Source organism: Macaca nemestrina, chromosome 7, assembly GCF_043159975.1.
Source record: "Macaca nemestrina isolate mMacNem1 chromosome 7, mMacNem.hap1, whole genome shotgun sequence".
In the NCBI taxonomy this organism is placed as follows: domain Eukaryota; kingdom Metazoa; phylum Chordata; class Mammalia; order Primates; family Cercopithecidae; genus Macaca; species Macaca nemestrina.
Window position 1 is genome coordinate 37430472 of NC_092131.1, and position 20890 is coordinate 37451361.

General features: G+C 38.9%; 1 protein-coding gene across 7 annotated transcripts in view; it reads left to right on the forward strand.

Moving 5' to 3' along the window:
- Positions 1-20839, forward strand: part of LOC105494320 (disintegrin and metalloproteinase domain-containing protein 20) — a 47785-nt gene extending 26946 nt beyond the window's left edge. For 3 of the 7 annotated variants that reach the window (XM_011762652.3, XM_011762649.3, XM_011762650.3), the window contains exon 2: positions 8099-11257. In XM_011762652.3, the coding sequence (XP_011760954.2) occupies positions 8112-10439 (2328 nt within the window). In that variant the 5' untranslated portion in view covers positions 8099-8111 and the 3' untranslated portion in view covers positions 10440-11257. The other 4 variants (XR_011625772.1, XR_011625771.1, XR_011625773.1 and 1 more) reach the window with 4 other exon arrangements.
- The last annotated feature ends 51 nt before the right edge of the window (positions 20840-20890 follow it).

Sequence of the window (20890 nt, forward strand, 5' to 3'; positions counted from 1 at the left end):
GTATAAAATGCCAATACAGTTAAGTATAGCTGTCTCACCCCTCTGTCCTTGAGGTACTTATAATTACAGCAGTCACTTGGTCACCCTGCACACTTGCATCAATAGAGAACTTAATCACAAGTAACATTGGGTGGTAATTTAAATAATTATGATGCCACTACATGCCTATCTATTTCCAATCTGTTGATTGTCTCCTTTGCTGTTAAGAAGCTTTTTAGTTTGAGGTGGTCTCACTTATTTTTGCTTTCGTTGCCTGTGCTTTTGGTGTCATACACAAGAAATCATTGCAAAAACAAATGCTGTGAAGATTTCCTTGTGTGTGTTTTTAAAAGAAGTTTTATAGTCTCAGGTCTTATTTTTATGTTTTTATTCCATTTTGAATGATTTTTGTGTTGTATAAGGGTTCAGTTTCATTCTTTTGCATGTGAATATCCAGTTTTTCCAGTACTGCTTATGGAAGAGACTATATGGAAGAGACTATATTTCCCCCATTGTGTAGTTCTGGCACCTTTATCAAAGGTCATTTATTCATACATGTCTGGATTTACTTCTGGGCTCTATATTCTATCTCTGTCTGTTTTTATGCCAGTACCATGCTGTTTTTATTACTGTATATTTATAATATATTTTGAAGTCAGATAGTATGAGGCTTCCAGCTTTATTCTTCTTTCTCAAGATTGTTTTGGCTATTTGGGGCCATTTATTCTTCTATATAAATTTTGACTTGTTTTTCTATTTCTGCTAATAATGCCATTGAGATTTTGTTAGGGATTCTATTGAATTTGTAGATTGCTTTGGATAGTATGGACATTTTAACAATATTAAGTCTTCTATGAATGAGATGTCTTTCCATTTATTTATGTCTTCTTTAATTTTTTTTCAGCAAGGTTTTGTGATTTCAAGTGTACATGTCTTTAATTTTTTAAAGTTAAGATTATTCCTAAGTATTTTATTCTTTCTGATACTATTGTAAATAGAATTATTTTCTTATTTTTCAGATGATTTATTGTTAGTGTATAATTATGCAAGTGACTTTTGTGGTTGATTTTGTATCCTGCAACTTTGTTGAATTCATTTATTAGCTATAACAGGTTTTTTTTGTAGAATTTTTAGAGTCTTCTACAGATCAAGTCATCCGTGAACATAGATCATTTTACTTCTTCCTTTCTGATATGGACATTATAATTTCTTTTTCTTGTCTAATTTCTCTGGCTAGTACTTCCCATACTATATTGAATAGAAGTGAATAAAATGGATATTCTTGCCTTGTTTCAGATCTTAGAGGAAAAGATTTCAGTTTTTCACCATTGAGTACAATGTTAGCTGTGTACTTTCCATACATGCATGTATATTGTTGAGACAATTTTCTTGCATTCCTAGAATGTCAAGTATTTTTTTCAGAAAAGTGTGTTGGATTTTGTCAAATGCTTTTTCTGCATCTATTGAGATGATCATGTAATTTTTATCCTTCTGCCTGTGAATGTGATATATCACAATGATTGGTTTTTGAATGTTAAACTATCCTCGCATCATAGTAATTTCTTTTAGACCTTTTTATTTCTAAGTCATTAGTTATAACGTTTCCTTTTTCATTTCTGATTTTTGTTTTGTTTTTCATTTTCTCTTAGCTGCTCTAAAGGTTTGTCAATTTTGTTGATCTTTTCAAATACCAATTTGTATTGATTTTTTACTTGTTTATTCTCTATTTTGTTTATTACTGCTCCAATGTTTATGTCTTTCCTCTGTTGACTTTGAGCCTAGTTTGTTCTTCTTTCCCTCTAGTTTCTTAAGGTTTAATGTCAGGTTGTTTATTTGAGATCTTTCTCTCTCTCTCTCTCTCTTTTAAATGTCAGTATTTATCTCTGTAAACTTCTCTTTTAGGACTGCTTTGCTGCATCCTATAAGTTTTGGTATGCTGTGTTTTCATTTTTGTGTCAAGATATTTGCTAATTTCCCTCTTAGTTTCTTCTTTGACCCAATTGTTGGTGTTGTTTAATTTCCATCTGCCATCATGAACCACATAAGAATGTTTTGGGCAATGATGGATCGCATATATGACAGTGGTCTCATATTACAATGGAGCTGAAAAATTCCTACTGTCTAGTGACTTTGTAGCCATGTAATGTCATATCGTAATGCATTACTCATGTGTTTGTGGTGATGCTGGTGTAAACCTATGCGTTACCAATCATGTAGAAGTATAGTACATGAAATTATGTATAGTATATAAAGTTGATAATGATGATAAAAGATTTCCTATACTGTACTTTTTATCATGATATTAGAGTATACTTCTACATATATATTTTTAAAGTTAACTAACTGTAAAACAGCCTCAGGCAGTTCATTCAGGAGGTATTCCAGAAGAAGGCATTGTGATCATAGGAGATGACAGCTCCATGTATGTTATTGCCCCTTCCACTGGGACAAGATATGGAGGGAGAAGACAGTGATTATTGATAATCTTGACCCTGTGAAGACCTAGGCTAATGTTTGTGTTTGTGTGTTAGTTTTTAACAAAAATTTTAAAAGTAAGAAAAAATAAATAATTTTTAAAATAGAAAAAGCTTATAGAATAAGAATATAAAAATTTTTGTATTTTTAGTAGAGATGGGGTTTCACCATCTTGGCCAGGCTGGTCTCGAACTCCTGACCTCGTGATCCACCCACCTCGGCCTCCCAAAGTGCTGGGATTACAGGCGTGAGCCACCGCGCCTGGCCTAGGATGTAAAATTTTTGTACAGCTCTACAATGTTTTTATGTTTTAAGCTAAGTATTATTACAAAACAGTCAAGAAGCTAAAAATTTAAAAGTATATAAAGTAAAAAAGTTACAGTAAGCTAAGTTTAATTTATTATTAAAGAAATTTTAAAAAATAAATTTATTGTAGCCTAAGTGCACAGTATCTATAAAGTTTACAGTAGTGTACAGTAATGTCCCAGGCCTTCACATTCACTCACTATTTACTTACTGACTTACCCAGAGAAACTCCCTGTTCTGCAAGCTCCATTCATGATGCGTGCCCTAAACAAGTGAACCATTTTTTATCTTTTATGCCATATGTTTACTGTTTCTATGTTTAAATGTGTTTATATACATGAATACTTACCATTGTATTCCAGTTGCCTACAGTATTCAGTATAGTAGCATGCTGTACATGTTTGTAGCATAGGAACAATAGGCTATCCAATATAGCCCAGATGTATAGTAGGCTATACCATTCTAGGTTTGTAGAAGTACACTTTATGACGTTTGCACAATGACAAAACCACTTAACAACACATTTCTCAGAACTTGTCCCTATTGTTAAGTGATGAATGAGTGTATTTGTGAATTTTTCAGATTTAATTACATTATTGATAGCTAGTCTCATTCTGTTGTGCTCAGAAAGATGCTTGGGGTGATTTCAATGTTAAATTTGTTAAGACTTGTTTTTTTTTTTCTTTCATTCTTTATTATACTTTAAGTTCTAGGGTACACGTGCACAACGTGCAGGCTTGTTACGTATGTATACATGTGTCATGTTGGTGTACTGCACCCATTAACTCGTCATTTACATTAGGTATATCTCCTAATGCTATCCCTCACCACCCTGCCCCCACCCCATGACAGGCCCTGTGGTGTGATGTTCCTCTTCCTGTGTCCAAGTGTTCTCATTGTTCAATTCCCACCTATGAGTGGTTTCTCAGTAAACTAAGGCAAGGACTATCACAAGGACAAAAAGACTTGTTTTATGACCTAATATGTGAACTATCCTGGAGAATATTTTGTGTGCCCTTGAGAAGAATGTGTATTCTGATGTGTTGGGTAGAATGTTCTGTGTGTGTCTGTTAGGTCCATATGGTCTATAGTGTGGTTCAAGTCAGTTTCTTAAATTGATTTTCTGTCTGGATGTTCTATCCATTATTGAAAATAGGGTATTGAAATATCTTACTATTATTGTGTTGCTATCTATTTCTCCCTTAAATTATGTCAATGTTTGCTTCATATATTTGGGTTCTCCAATGTTGGGCACATATATTTCTAATTGTTATATCTTCCTGATAAATTGAACCCTTTTATCATTATATAGTCTCATCCTTTGTCTCTTGTAACAGTTTGTTTTGCTTTTAGATGAATATAAAATTATTTTTACCACAAACAAGATGTAGTCAAACCTGCTTTAGGAAGCTTCAGTCATTCTCTAACACAGATGTTCCAGGCGACTGCCCATTCTGTCAGACTCAAGGAGGCTCTCTCTTTTCATGTGGCCATCTATCAGCCTGTTTATAGTTTTCTCTTTTCTATAGCATCATCTACTGTGTCCTTGTCAAAACCTTTCCAGGTTTGGGTTTGTGTATTTTCCCAAACCTCTAATTTCTTGGACAATTTCTTTCATCATTGTCAGTCAAATCTGACATGGTCAGGTTATGTCCACTAAGCTCTGGAATGAGGAAACCCTTTTTTTTTTTTTTTTTAAACACACCTTAAGAGAGGATGCTCCAATTCTGCCTGGACATATGGAACAGTTCAACCCCCATACATTAGGGGAAACCTATGTATCCAGTGATTAATATAATCATGAAAAGAATTAAAGTATCCTGTTATTAATACAATCATGATAAGAAAATGAAAAGGACTTTCTTAGAAGATGGACCTAATTGATCCTTATCTATTCACTTTTTGATCCATTTCCTCACAACCATATCTAAAAAAGAAGATAGTAGATGGCAAAGATACATAATTATCTCCCAATTGTTGTTCCAACCCGCCTCACCACTGCGAGTGCATCATCATTCTGCGAGTGCTTTTAAATTGTATTGAACTTCACATTCACTTTTGTTTTATGCAGGTTTAACATAATTATATTAAGGATACTAAGCTTTCTTTAACCAAAAATATGAACACTTTACATCATTAACAATATTTCTGCTATATTTTTCTACAAAATTGTAATTTAACTGGTGATGTGGTAGAACCACACACAAAAAAGCAGACCGCATACATAAATATTTCAAACACAGGATATGATGCTTATTCAGAAGTTTATAGAATATTAATGTTGCAAAGCAGAAGTTGAATTTAATCTGAACATTGAAGGATACTATAATGTGGTTCAAGAGTGAGGAAAGGTTTAGATTATTTAGATAAGGGTAGAGGATGAACAAAGTTCCTAAAGCAGAAGTGAGCATATGCTGTGTGTGGAGCTCATAGGATGGGGTTGAAGAGGCTGACCTGACACTTGCATGTTGGGGAGGGATGGAAAAAGAAAACTGGATAGAGGTGGTGGAGGCAGAGTCAATTGACTTTAAGAGCCACGTGGTGTGATCTGTAACTGAGAGGACATTGTTACTAAGCAGTGAGATCAATAACCTAATCCTCTGTGAGATCCACAGAGATCTGTTTACTTTCGCCATGTGAGATGTCAGTTACATTTGTTTTTTGAGAGGGGCAATAGAGACCACTGATGACCGTGGCCATTGAAAGAACTATGGGCATAATTGTTCAGTTTGCTGGTAAGTGATTCTTGTCCATTAAAGAGAGAAAGTTCTAGTGGCAAGCTGGTAGCCATGGGAGTATGTGAGAATAAAGGAAGATAAATATTTTAAGGTTAGTAGAGATTTGAGCATGTTCATGTACTGGAGGTAAAGAGAAAGTAATGAAGCAAAAGTTGAGGATAAATCTGACAGTCAATCTTCAAGTAGGTAGGGCTATAGGATTCATAGTACAGATAGAGGGGCTATGAGCTGGAACTGGAGGAAGATACATCTTTCACTGAAATTGAATCCAAGATCCCAGGGAGAGATAAGAATGACTGTAGTTTCAGATAGGATTTTATTTTCAGCAAAGAAAGAGGGACAGAGTTTTTCTCTAAAGCTTTCATTTTCATTGCTTGGCTACTGCTCTTCCAATGGATTTTGACTGTGACCACAATAAGAAATTTAGCTTAGTTTACATTGAGACTCAGTGAGCATGGGAGTATGCAGATACAAACACAGACACAGAAAATTAAATATAAACTTTCGTTACAGTGTGTGAAGCTCTTGGTAAGCATCTGTGTAAAACCCTCTGATATTTTCTACACAATTGTGTTTCCTTTGGTTGTGGCCCACTAAATTGATTTACAGTTTGTGACCTGAGTCTGAGAAACACGAAATTAGGCTGTCACTGTGAGTGAGGGGAGAGATCATAAGACAGGTGTTGATGCGTTTTAAATTGTTACTGGAATTAGAAGAAAGAGTTAATTACTGATGCAGAGGAAGATTCTCACAGTGGTTGAAATCCCAGTAATATTAGAGGAAAGGCCTTCAGAATACACCCGTTCACAAAATTAATGGGAAGGCAATGTTCCTTTAAGACTTGTCTTTGGAGTAATGCATTGATGACAAGGACTGGCCTATCACAGATTCTTTGGAATAAACTTTTGTATTATAACCTCATCATATTTCTGACTATACATAATACAGGTTTTATCTTCTCTACAAGGCTTTTTCTTTCATGATCCTCTCTCAGTTCACCCATTTCCATCTTAATATTCCAAACTCTATGACACATACCAAGAATATTATGAGGAGAGCTATGGAGAGGAAATCTAAATTGGGATTTCACCTGTATCAGATATACTTGCCCTAAGAGGTCTCATCCAGTGATCCTGATTTCCTCTTGTGGCATCTGGTGGCCATCCATTAGTTCTGGACACCTACACGGAGGGATGCAGGTTTTCTTGACATCATAATGCTAAGGATGTTGCACATGTTCATTTGTGCTCTTAGAATATTGAGGCCGCCAGTATATGTTAACAACGTGTCTCCAAATTTGTTTTAATGTTTTGATTTCAAATATTGAGTAAATCATTAACAACATTTTTAAGTGAAAGTCAGGAACCGAGCAAAGTTAGCTTTTACTTGAGCCAAACTTTTTTTCAACAGTGATGAGGTTTTTAAGTCTACTCAAATTGTGGTCTTCTGAACATTACAATGAACGGACTCTAGGCTTAAGCTCCTCTGTGTAGGCTTTCTTTGGAACATTGAGATTGAAATCAATCCAGGTAACTCATCAGCCATGTGAAAAATAGAATCAAATCTGTATTGACATGACCAGGAGGAGCCTCTTATGATAGAGATCATGATGCTAGTTGGCTCTGTGCCCTGCCCCAAAACAGCTGCCCCACTCCCTGTTACCCCATCACATGCCTTCCTTCCTTGGAATGCCCAGGGCTTTTCTGCAGATAAGAATATATTATAAAGTTTAAAAGTCTTGATTGGAGGAGGTCTCTCAATACTAATAAGCCCTTTTAGTGGGGCTTTTTTGACTACCAATTTAGAGCAGAATTAGGTATACATAAAATGTCTGGGATAGGAGAGGGGAGATGGAGCAAACTACACGAATAAAGGAACACAAAATGGTGGATTTTGAATGTGTTGTCCATATGCTTATTGAATGTGAGGTTGCCAGTAGGTTTTTGGTTGGAAGAAAGATTTGTGTCAGAATACAATGTCTTTAAAATGAACAATTTTGCCTGGTGTGACAGCTCATGCCTGTAATCCCAGTACTTTGGAAGGCTGAGACAGGAAGATCACTTGAGACCAGGAGTTTGAGACCCACTTGGGTAACATAGTGAGACTCCATCTCTACCCCCCAAAAAAAATCAAAAAGAAAAATTAGCTGGGTGTTGCAGTGCATGCCTGCAGTTCTAGCTACTTGGAGGCTAAGGTGGGAGGATCTTTTGAGTCCAGGAATTTGAGGCTGCAATGTGCTATGATTGTGTCACTGCACTACAGCCTGGGCAACAGAGCAGAACCCCATCTGTAAAATAAAGAAATAATAAAAGAAATACATACATTAAAATAAAATGGAAAATGTCTTGCCATTTTACATGTTTAAAGAACAGTATATAATGACTCTTTAGGTATCCATCATGAAAATTTGAAAATAACTCACCTATGTGCAATCTCCCCCATCTGGAAATCTTCTTGGCCATATGTATTAAGAGAATCCTATGTATTTTATTGCTTCAAATATGGTCCAAATGCAGGAATCACCTTGCCTTTTTTCTCTCTCTTTTTCTCCCTTTCTATCCCACCCACCCCATCCTGGCTCTTTCGGTTTTTATTTTCAGCACTGCAACTCTGATGGTCCAGCTCCACCAGGACACAGATCCCCAGATCCCTAAAGGTCAGCCATGCACCCTGAACAGCTCAGAGGGAGGAGCCAGACCACCAGTGCCTCACACCTTGTCCTCTTCTGCTCTAGACAGATGGCTCCATAATGACAGCTTCATAATGGCAGTGGGTGAGCCCCTGGTGTACATCAGAGTCGCTCTTCTGCTGCTCTGGTTTGGGATGTTTTTGTCTGTTTTTGGCCACTCTCAGGCCAGGCCCTCCCAGCGTTTCACTTCTCCAGAAGTGGTGATCCCTTTGAAGGTGATCGGCAGGGGCAGAGGTGCAAAGGCTCCTGGATGGCTCTCCTATAGCCTGCGGTTGGGGGGACAGAGATACATTGTCCACATGAGGGTAAAGAAGCTGTTGTTTGCCGCACACCTCCCTGTGTTCACCTACACGGAGCAGCATGCCCTGCTCCAGGATCAGCCCTTCATCCAGGATGACTGCTACTACCATGGTTATGTGGAGGAGGTCCCTGAGTCCTTGGTTGCCCTTAGTACCTGTTCTGGGGGCTTTCTTGGAATGCTACAGATAAATGACCTTGTTTATGAAATCAAGCCAATTAGTATTTCTGCCACATTTGAACACCTAGTACATAAGATAGACAGTGATGATACACAGTTTCCACCTATGAGATGTGGGTTAACAGAAGAGAAAATAGCACGCCAGTTGGAGTTGCAATTGTCATATAATTTCACTCTGAAGCAAAGTTCTTTTGTGGGCTGGTGGACCCATCGGCGGTTTGTTGAGCTGGTGGTGGTCGTGGATAATGTTAGATATCATTTCTCTCAAAGTAATGCATCAACAGTGCAGCATGAAGTATTTAATGTTGTCAATATAGTGGATTCCTTCTATCATCCTTTGGAGGTTGATATAATTTTGACTGGAATTGATATATGGACTGCATCAAATCCACTTCCTACCAATGGAGACATAGATAATGTTTTAGTGGAATTTTCTGTTTGGAAGAATTATAACCTTAATAATCGATTACAACATGATGTTGCACATCTTTTCATAAAAGACACACAAGGCACGACGCTTGGTGTTGCCTACGTTAAAGGAATATGCCTGAATCCTTTTAATAGTGGAGTTGATGTTTTTGAAGATGAGAAGTTGGTCATTTTTGCAGTTACCTTGGGCCATGAGCTTGGTCACAATTTGGGTATGCAACATGACACCCAGTGGTGTGTGTGTGAGCTACGGTGGTGCATAATGCATGCCTATAGAAAGTTAACAACTAAATTTAGCAACTGCAGTTATGCCCAATATTGGGACAATACTATCAGTAGTGGATTATGTATTCAACCTCCTCCATATCCAGGGAATATATTTAGACTGAAGTACTGTGGGAATCTAGTTGTTGAAGAAGGAGAGGAATGTGACTGTGGAACCATACAGCAGTGTGCAAAAGATCCCTGTTGTCTGTTAAACTGTACTCTACGTCCTGGGGCTGCTTGTGCTTTTGGAATGTGTTGCAAAGACTGCAAATTTCTGCCATCGGGAACTTTATGTAGACAAAAAGTTGGTGAATGTGACCTTCCAGAGTGGTGCAATGGGACATCCCATCAATGCCCAGATGATGTGTATGTGCAGGATGGGATCTCCTGTAATGTGAATGCCTTCTGCTATGAAAAGACATGTAATAACCATGATACACAGTGTAAAGAGATTTTTGGCCAAGATGCAAGGAGTGCATCTCAGAGTTGCTACCAAGAAATCAACACCCAAGGAAACCGTTTTGGTCACTGTGGTATTGTAGGTACAACATATGTAAAATGTTGGTCCCCTGATATCCTGTGTGGGAGGGTTCAGTGTGAAAATGTAGAAGTAATTCCCAATCTGCTAGAGCATTCCACAGTACAGCAGTTTCACCTCAATGACACCACTTGCTGGGGCACTGATTATCACTTAGGGATGGCTATACCTGATATTGGTGAGGTAAAAGATGGCACAGTATGTGGTCCAGAAAAGATCTGCATCCGTAAGAAGTGTGCCAGTATGGTTCGTCTGTCACAAGTCTGTCAGCCTAAGACCTGCAACATGAGGGGAGTCTGCAACAACAAACAACACTGTCACTGCAACCGTGAATGGGCACCCCCCTACTGCAAGGACAAAGGCTATGGAGGTAGTGCTGATAGTGGCCCACCTCCTAAGAACAACATGGAAGGATTAAATATGATGGGAAAGTTGGGTTACCTGTCACTATTGTGCCTTCTTCTTTTGGTTGCTTTTTTATTTTGCTTACGTGTGCTTTTAAAGAAACGCACAAAAAGTAAAGAAGATAAAGAAGGATAAGAGAAATGGGAAAAAGAAGGAGACTAAGCTTCATATTTCATTTTTAATATCTAATGTTTCTTAATAGAAAAATATGAATGCATGTCTCACTGTTTAAATAAAACGTCATGGACATTTCATGTCAGGATCACAAGCATTATCTATCACAGCAAAGGATTCCTAGCATATTCTTACTCTACAGTGTCTTAAGCAATATTAAAGATTCCTTTTCCCAGAAGTTGTGTCTTTATGTTTCCTGAGCAAAGGCACAGAAAAGATAGTTTCAAGCTCTTGTCCCTCTGTTTTAACCCTTCTCTCTCTCTCTCTCTTTTTTTTTTTTTTTTTTTTTTTGCTGTACTACATAATGTTCAGGATGTGCCTGTACACACCTCATTTCTGTTTGGCACATTTAGCTGTGCCAAAGGGGGCAGTAGAAGTAGCCTGGAGTGATGATGAAGGAAGAAGGGAGCTTTCTTTCCTGTGTGCTTACCATGAGTGTCACCATTATTTTGGCTGGACCCGTTCACTCTGGTAATCATATTTGGTTTCAGATTCCAGTTCTGTTGTCACTTTTAGAACCACCCTCATTTTTTCTTAGAAATACCAGCAGCAGTTGGACACTGACCTCCTCAGGGGTCCAAGTTGCAGCCTTGGAGTGAGCAGGGTTGTGGTCCTCTGAGTTCTTGAAGCAGGAGCAGCTGTTCACTGTGCCGTCTTTAGAGGTCTGGGTCCTTGCTCTGCAGGGAATGTTCTTTAATCATCTCTGCTCTAGTAAACCCAACTTCTTTCTTATGTTCTCCTGGCCCTAGGAGTGCTAGGTGCCTTCTGTAACTACTTTGTTGTTGTAGGTTGAGTTCTCCAGAAGCAGACACTGAATTGGAGTTTCAAGTACAAGATTTTGTTAGGGACCAACAGCTGTGAAAAAAGGCAAGGAAGTTGGTTGTGCAGATGAGAAATACAAGTACAGACGTACCTGGGACATAATACAGGTTCAGTTCCAGACCACTACAATAATAGGAATACCACAATAAAGTGAGTCACACAAAATTTTTGGTTCCCCAGTACATAAAAAAGTTATATTTACACTATACTGTAATCTGTTAAATATATAGCATTATGTCCAAAAATGCAATACCTTAATTAAAAATATTTTATTGCTAAGAAATAGTAACAATCCTCTGAGCCTTTAATGAGCCATATGTTTTTGCTGGTGGAGGTTCTTGCCTCATTGTTGACAGACGCTGACTCTTCCGGGTGGGGGTTGCTAAAGGTTGGGGTGACTGTGGCAATTTCTTAAAATAGGACAACAATTAAGTTTGCTGCATCGATTGACTCTTCCTTTCACAAATATTTATCTAGCATGTGATGCTGTTTGATAGGATTTTACCCACAGCAGAACTTCTTTCAAAATTTGAGTCAGTCCTTTCAAATTCTGCCACTGCTTTATCAACTAAGTTTATGTAATGTATTAAGTCCTTTGTTGTCATTTCAACATTGTTAACAGCATCTTCATCAGGAATCAATTCCATTTCAAAAAAACCATTTTCTTTGCTCACCTATAAGAAGCAACTCTTCATCCATTCAAGATTTATCATGACATTATGGCAATTCCATCATATCCTCAAGTTTCACTTTTAATTCTAGTTCTCTTTCTATTTCCATAACATCTACAGCTCTTTCCACCGCTGAAGTCATCTGTGAAGGTTGAACTCAGTGTCTTCCAAACTCCTTTTAATGTTAATATTTTGACCTCCTCACGTAAATCAGGAATGTTCTTAATGACATCTAGAATGGTGAATCGTTTCCAGAAAGGTTTCCATTGATTTGCCCAGATCCATCAGTGGAATTACTATCAATGGCAGCTATAGCCTTATGAAATATATTTCTTAAATACAAAGACTTGAAAGTCAAAATTACTCCATCCATGGGCTGCAGAATGGATCAACATCCATCCATGTTAACAGGCATGAAAACAACATTAATCTCCTTGTAAATCTCCATCAGAGCTCTTGGGCAGTCAGGTGTATTGTCAGTGAACAGTAATATTTGAAAAGATATCATTTTTTTTCTGAGCAGTAAGTCTCAACAATGGGCTTAAAATATTCAGTAAACCATGCTCTGAACAGATATGCTATCATCAAGGGCTTTGCTGTTTCACTGACAGAGCACAGGCAGAGTAGACTTAGCATCATCCTTAAGGGCCTTCAGATTTTTGGATTGGCAAAGGAGCATTGGTTTCTATTTAAATTCACCACCTGCATTAGTCGCTAACAAAACTGTCAGCCTGTCCTTTGAAGCTTTGAAGCCAGGCATTGACTTCTCCTCTCTAGCTGTGAAACTCCTAATCTTCTTCCAATAGAAGGCTGTTTCATCTACACTGAAAATCTGTTGTTTGGTGTAGCCACCTTCATCAGTGATCTTAGCTAGATCTTCTGGATCACTTACTGCAGCTTTTACATCAGCACTTGCTGCTTCATCTTGCACCTTTATATTATGGAGATGGCTTCTTCCTTAACCCTCATCAACTAACCTGTGCTAGCTTCAAATTTTCACTCTGCAGATTCCTTACCTCTCTCTGCTGTCATAGAACTGATGAAAATTAGGACCTTGCTCTGCATTAGGCTTTTAGTTAAGGGAATGTTGTGGCTGGTTTAATCTTCTATCCAGACCACTCAAACATTCTGTATATCAGCAGTAAAGCTGTTTTGCTTGCTTATCATTTGTGTGTTCACTGGAGTAGCACTTTTAATTTTCTTCAAGAATGTGTCCTTTGCATTCACAACTTTGGCTGTTTGGTACAAGAGGCCTAGCTTGGCTTTTGACATGCCTTTCTCATTAAGCTTAATCATTTTTAGCTTTTGATTTAAAGTGAGAAATGCAAGACTCTTCCTTTCACTTGAACACTTAAGCTATGGTAGGGTTATAAATTAATGGGTCCAATTTCCATCTTATATCTTAGGGAATATGGAGGCCCAAGGAGAGGGAAAGAGATGGGGAAATGGTCAGTTGGTGGAGCAGTTGGAATACACATAATTTTTTTTGGCTTGTTTGTCTTCTTCTGTGGTTGGAATTTGTGGCACCCAAAACAATTATGGCAACATCAAAGTTGACTGATCACAGATCACCATAACAGATATAATAATAATAAAGACTGAAATATTGTGAGAATTACCAAAATGTGACACAGAGACACAAAGCAAGCACTTGCTGTTGAAAAAATGGTGCCAAACAGATTTGCTCAACAAAAGATTGCTACAAACCTTCAATTTGTAAAGTGAAAGCAAAAGAGTATCTGTCAAGCACAATACATTGAAGTGTGATAAAATAAGGTGTACTTGTATATTGCAGCTTTGGCCAGTCTGGCAGTGAGCTCTGGACTGAATGTTGCTTGACAAATTTGTCCGAGTTGGGCCAAAATGGTCTGGTCTTCATCCCTTCAGTTTGTTCATTCCCTTGGATGTGGGAGAAGGGCATGAGCTTGGTAGGATGCCTCTTTGTAACTGAGGCTGACCCCAAAGAGCTAACATCTGGGTGCTGTCTTCTGATCATAATTATGGAGGTGGTCAGCAAGTCCTCTCTTGAAGGAGGATCCAAGAGGCATATTTGTGTATTCTACAGTCCAATATTTGCACTGCTCTGACCCACTTTTTTGATGTATATTGTGGGAACAACACCTCCAGGATTATGGTGGACATCCCTTTCTGTGGGGAACCTTAGAAGAGGGAAGTTAATGGGATAAACCATAGTCCCTCTGCAGCATTTGGGATTGAGGCTGAAATGGATACTTACTGTCTCACTCCTCCACTGTCCATTCTAGTTTCCTTGACTGTATGTTATGACCCAGGTATTTATCTCCAAAAGACCTGAGCACTGGGTCATCATGCCCTTCTCAGGCTATGATTGCTGAACCTGTCCGTTTATACTGACAATCAGGCTGGGGAGTACCAATAGGCACCTAAGGAGATTACCTGGGTTCTATGCATACATCCTTATGTTTCCATCTTGTAACAGAGGCCCTGCCTTCTCCTGATGATTAGGGTCAATCACTTCTGTCAACAATGTGATCATCTTCTTAGTTGGTGCCAGGACACAGTGAGTTCTAGTGGCAGCTTAAGCTTATAATTTATTGGGACTCTAGCTTTGCCCTGGTGAAAATATGTCCCACTGGGGACCAGGACCTTTGGGCTGCAGAGTCCAGAGTTGCAGTAGGCAAGAAGCACAAACCACTCCAGTGAGTCACTGTGAGTGACAGTAAGTGGGGCTACTCCTGTTTCCAGGCCTTGGTTCCCAGACCCATGTAAAGATCTGTAATTCAGTGCACACAATTCATTCTGGGGAATAGTAGTATATTGCCTCTGAACAAGCACTTCAGCTTTAGCTCAGTTGTACCATCAGTAGATATTTCCAATGCTTTATTATGCTGGCAGCTCCTAGATTATGTTGTCTGATATACAGCCAGTATGTACCATGTTCTTTGGCCCCCTTGCAAAACTTCTTCACTGTAAAGTGGTACCTTGATCTGATATGATATTATATGGAAACACCAGACCAGTGGGTCAAATACTCCCAATGTCTTTGGATATTGGTGCTCACTGAGGCTCACTGCCTTACCTCAGTGAGATAAGGCAAATTAATATCAAGAATATGTGTCTATTACTGTAAGAATGAACCACTGGCCCTTCCAGGATGATAATGACCAATTGTAGTCAATTTCCCTCTATGTGTTCTTCTAGAAATTATGGCAGATTAGTGGATCAGCTTGGTCTTTATTGTCAGTTGGCTGATGGCATGCCTCTACTTCAGAATCCCAGAGGCATACACTGTGATTCTTTCTCTGGGGCTTACCACAAACTCCACCCAACATCCTTTTCTGTCACAGATACTTTCAACATCATAGGGTCTACTAGAGGGTATGACCCCAGTGGAAGGCTGTTTGCATCACAACCTGGACCTGGTGCAGAGCTCTTTCCTTCTATGGTTTCCACTCAAAGATGACATCATTATATGTTACCAAATATAAGGACCAGAGTTGTGGTCCTAGGTATCAAATTTGCTGCCTCTAGGAACCAAAGCAATCCCCAGGCATTGTGTTTTCTTCTTCATGATAGGAGATGGAGAAAGGAATAATTTGGCCTTACTTTGGAAGGGATAACCCAGCATATTCCTGGCTCTTAGAAAACTAAAAATTTTACTGACACAGCATGTCTTTGATTACAATTTATTATTCTTCACAGAGCTTATCTTCCATTCTCTGAGCTCATGTGTTTTACCAAGGCCTTCAATGTCATTACCACCTCTTGTACACCTGGCTTGATCAACATAATGTTATCAATGTACTCGATCAATGTGATGTTCTGTGGGATATCCAGACAGTCCTCTCACTATACTATATTATGACAGAGGGTGGAAGAATTATCATAGCTCTGTGTCCACAAGACCAGTAATCCACTGAAAGTCAGAGTGTTGCTAAGACTTTATTTATTACCTGGTCCTCATATATGTCTTCATTCTAACAGGAAGGTCTTCAAAATGTTTTGAGTACTTGGACATTAATGTCAACTCAGTCCCTGTGTTCAGTAGTCCTCGAAATGTATAGATATTCCCCCTTCCTTATGCACAGCTATGTATGTGGCCATAGTTCCCTTTGGTAAAGGTCTGGAGGAATCATTATTATTTTTATATTTGCCATGATTTTATAGCATCCTGGGCCCAAGGCTCTGTCCATGTCATCAGGGATTGAGTTCCACGTTTGAAAGAAGTTGAAGTTCACAAACTGGGAAAGTGATTAACTTTTGGGGAGTCAACTGCTTTTTGCTTCCCAGTCATCTATCTTTGGCTTCTTCTATTGGCATAAAGTAAGTATCCTTCTTCGCTGCCTATCTATTTTGCCCTTAAGGATTCTAGAATCCTTCTACTACCATCTCCTTAGGTCTTGGCTGCCATTCTGACCTTGCCAGTCTTTATGACAATTGCAACTTCTTATTTTTATTCCTTGGGATGGTTATGTATTGCCTACTGACCTCTAGGTGTTAGAGTCATATTATCACCAATGCTATCAGTGAGCAAAGTTCTGTAACACCCTCTCCTACTCTGAGCCCGGCTTGCAAAGACTCAATACTGGACCTTTTGGTAATGCCAGTGCTCCTCTCATTAGCACATGCTTTATGCCTTTGGTAAATTGTATATTTTCTGGACATTCCTATGGAACATTATCATCTGAAGGCCATGTATAATTCCATTTCAGCATGCCCATTTCCATGAACCTTTTAATCCCATAATCATTCATTATGGCAGTTCTGGCATTTCAACTTCACTGTATGAGCATTACTTTTTCCATGCTTCTAGAAGCCATCCCAGGAACAAATTTGCACCATGCCCTAGGGTCCTTGCCAAGGTGTAAAATCCTCTATCTTGGGAGAGTGAACTTTTTTCCCTTTCCAACTTAATGTTTGCCATTTGATTATGCATCTCAGAATGTAGTGCCTTTTCTCTGAGCATGCTGAGCACTTTTCCAGTTGATTATGCTGTGACTCAATCCTAGCTTTATGTCTAGTGGCCAAAAGAGGAGGTGGGGGAAGACTCTGCAAAATACATCTATTGCCTCATGGTGGAGTGGCCTCTGCATTCTCTTTCACTATACAGGGGTGAATCACTCCTGTGGATGAATATATGGAGCGTGAGTGTTCAAGGGATCTAGTCAGATGTTCCCATCCTGTGTGTCAGAGTCTCAGGTTTTCTCCACCAAGGTCCTGATTACAGCGCTCCCTTGGTTGGGCATTTAACTTTTTTTTTTTTTTTAGGTTCAGCCACTTGGATTTCTTTATCTTCTCCTGGAAGGAAATGAGGGTCACTTTGTATGCCGTCAGAGAGGATACTGACATTCATGCCTGGATTGTAATTGCCATCAGCTGTTCACTATCTTGCTGTAGTATCAAAGGCACTTAGCAATCACTCTTCAATGCTTTTATTCTTCTAGCTCCGATTTCCTCCTTACCTCTTGTGGTGGGCAGAATTCTAAGATGTCCCCCTTGCATCCCATCCCCCTGGTATCTGCCTTTATGTATTCTTCTCCCCTCAAGCTTGAGTGAGACATGTAACTTGCTTCTAACCAGGCTATAGCAAATGCGGGAAATTTACAGATGTCATTAAGGCCCTTAACTAATTGACTTTAAGTTAATCAAAAGGGAGATTTTTCTGGGTGGGACCAGGTGATCCCTTTTAAGAAGGGTCTGGAAGTAAGACTTAAAGCTGCAGACACTTCTGTTGCTGACTTTGAAGAAGCCAGTGGCCATGAGTTCTACAACTGCCAGAAAATGAAACCCGCGACAACCTGAGTGAGCTTGGAAGCAGATCTTTCCCCAGTCCAGCCTTTGATGAGAATGCAGCTCAGCTAGTGCCTTGACTGTAGCCCTGTGGGACCCTGAGCCAAAGACCTAGCTAAGCCTGCCCCAACTCCTCACAAATGGAAACTGTGAGATAATAAATGTATTTTGCTTAAGACACTAAGCTTGTGGTAATTTGTTGTATAGTTTAGAAAATGAATACAACTCAAACCCTTGCTCTGGTTCATCTGTTAGTGATTTCTTCCTCAGTGGCACATATCCCTAGTCATTACTGATAAGAGTTTTAACCATTGGAATACCCACCTTGTGCCAGGGGCTGTTTGTGCTCCACCAGAAGTAGAGTCACTGTTACCAGTTCTTGGGGGCAGGCTAACTCGCTGCAGCTGTGTCAAACGGTGAAGTAGCTGAAAGCTCAAGGCTGGTTGCTGACCCCCGGGACACCTTGTCCTTCCGTGAGAGGGAATCTGGGCTTCTCATCTTCTATTACATTTTTGTTATCTTAGTGTTTTCTTTCCACATTTCATCCTCTAATACTTGTTTAGCCACTTTTGTGTTTAACCATTCTGTATATTGAATTATTGCTTTTAAAGTAAGTGATATGCTTTGGTTTTCCTATCTGGGTAATGACTCATATAGCATTTTGAATATATTCTTTCAGTTTTTAGCAGGCATGATGTCCTTTTGTCACTCTCTGGCTTCACGGTGCTCTTGTGTAATCCTTGAAGTCTACAGATATGTATGGAGAATTGGCTTCTGGGAAGCCTATCATTAGGTAACTGGGATTCACCCATTCAATTCTCCTCAAAGTTGATATGTAACTGAAGCTGATAGAAGTACATAGGTCTTTAGTTCCTCAGAGGTCCTAATCCTAATGTGACTAGGGTACTGGTGTCATAACCTTGATGGGGACTCAAGCACAGAGAGCAAGGCAGAACCCCACTAATCAACATTAGGGAACAAGCTAGCCCCTAATCTCAGGAGAAAGCAGAGAAAATAAAACTTACATGTAAGTGCAAAGAACAGCTGGCTAGGAGGAAGAAGAATTTTATATCGAGTCCAGGATGTTAGTCTAAAGCTGTTTAGTCAACATCAGTCTCCATTCTAGAAAGAGGTGCCAGCATTGGACCTTCCTGCTTGGGTTACAGCTGGAGCTACAGGAGGAATGCAGAGACCGGGGAGACAGGAACTGACAGAATAGGGAAACCACTGACTTTGGACATGGGTATAGGTGGCTAAGTGACCAAAACTAAACAAAACAAAAAAACAAAAAACCTTCCTTTCTACCTCTCAAGAGCCTTGGCTCTTAGATTCTCACATGAACTTCTTTTTAAAAAGTTTTTATTTTATTTTAGATTCAGGAGGTCCATGTGTATGTTTGTTACATGGGTATATCTCATACTGATGGGGATTGGGCTACTAGTGTACCCATTAGTGAACATTATACCTGATAGGTAACTTTTCAACTCATCCCACTTCCATCCTCCTCTGTTTTGGAGACCCTGGTGAGTTATTGTTTCCATCTTTATGTCCATGTGTACCCATTGTTTAGCTCCCACTCATAAGTGAGAAGCAATATTTGATTTTTTGTTTCAGTTAATTCACTTCCTTCTGCCTTTCACCCTCTGCTTTCTTTCTCCTTGTCCTATTTTACCTTTTTCTCCTCTGGCTTCCCTTTCTTCTTCCTTCTGTTCTTTACCTTCCTTACCCTGCTCCTCTCTGTCTTCCCTGTTATTTTTTTTTTAATTATTATTATACCAGAAGTAAAGACATGAACATTCATTTTGTGAGACATTAAAATTTTGTAGATAGAATTGTAATCCCATTTTACTGTCCGCCTGTCAAGAGGAAACTTTATCAGCTTATTTGGCAAGATTCCAGACTCTTTTCTTTAGACATACATTACAAAATAATACGTAATTTTGATGGACATGTAGATGTCCATAATTTGTATTATTTTTGTTATCGTTATAGATTTTCATAGTACCCAGACTGTTCTATTTTATACTATCTATGCTTTTTCACCAAATTTAAAAATATCCTCTACTTTGTTTATGGTGACAGAATTTAAAATTTGTTAAGTAGTCGTATTTATTTTCTCTAACACTGAACTTTTTAAAAAAGATTCTTAGACAAGAATTTTTTTTTTTTTTTTTTTTTTTTTAGATGGAGTCTCACTCTGTTGCCAGACTGGAGTGCAGTGGCGCAATCTCAGCTCACTGCAACCTCCGCCTCCTAGGTTCAAGCAATTCCTCTGCCTCAGCCTCCTGAGTATCTGGGACTACAGGCACGCACCACCATGCCCAGCTAATTTTTTGTATTTTAGTAGAGACAGGGTTTCACCATGTTGGCCAGGATGGTCTCAATCTCCTGACCTTGTGATCTGCCCCCCTCGGCCTCCCAAAGTGCTGGGATTATAGGCGTGAGCCACCATGCCCAGCAAGAAATATTTTTCTACCCTCAGATCATAAAGACATTCTCTTATTTTTCTAGTAGTTTAAGAGGAGGTTTTTTTTTTTTTCATATTTAGGTCTTTATTCTTTTTGAAATATGTTGTGTCTCTGTGATGTACAGATAGAATTGTATTTTTCCATATGGAAAGCCAATTTTGCCAAACCCTGATTTTATATGTGTGTGTATATATATACATGACTATTTCTAGGGTTTTAAATCTTTTTTTTTTCCTTTTTTTTTGAGATAGAGTCTCGCTCTGTTGCCCAGGCTGGAATGCAGTGGTGAGATCTTAGCTCACCACAGCCTCTACCTTCTGGGTTCAAATGATCCTCCCACCTCAGCCTCCTGAGTAACTTGGACAGCAAGCATGTGCCACCACACCCGGCCAATTTTTTGTATTTTTAGTAGAGATGGAGTTTCATCATGTTGCCCAGGCTGGTCTTGAACTTTTGGACTCAAGCAAGCCGCCTGCCTCAGCCTCCCGAACTGCTGGGATTACAGGCATGAGGCACCGCACCCGGCCTGCATTTTAAATCTTGATGTATGTTTGTCTGTTTCTATATCAATTCCAAATTGTTTTAATTATTATACATTAAAAATAAATCTTAATATATAATTGGTATAGATGCCAATCCCCTTGTCTTGATTTTCTTTTCAATTTGTTTGGTTTTTACTTAA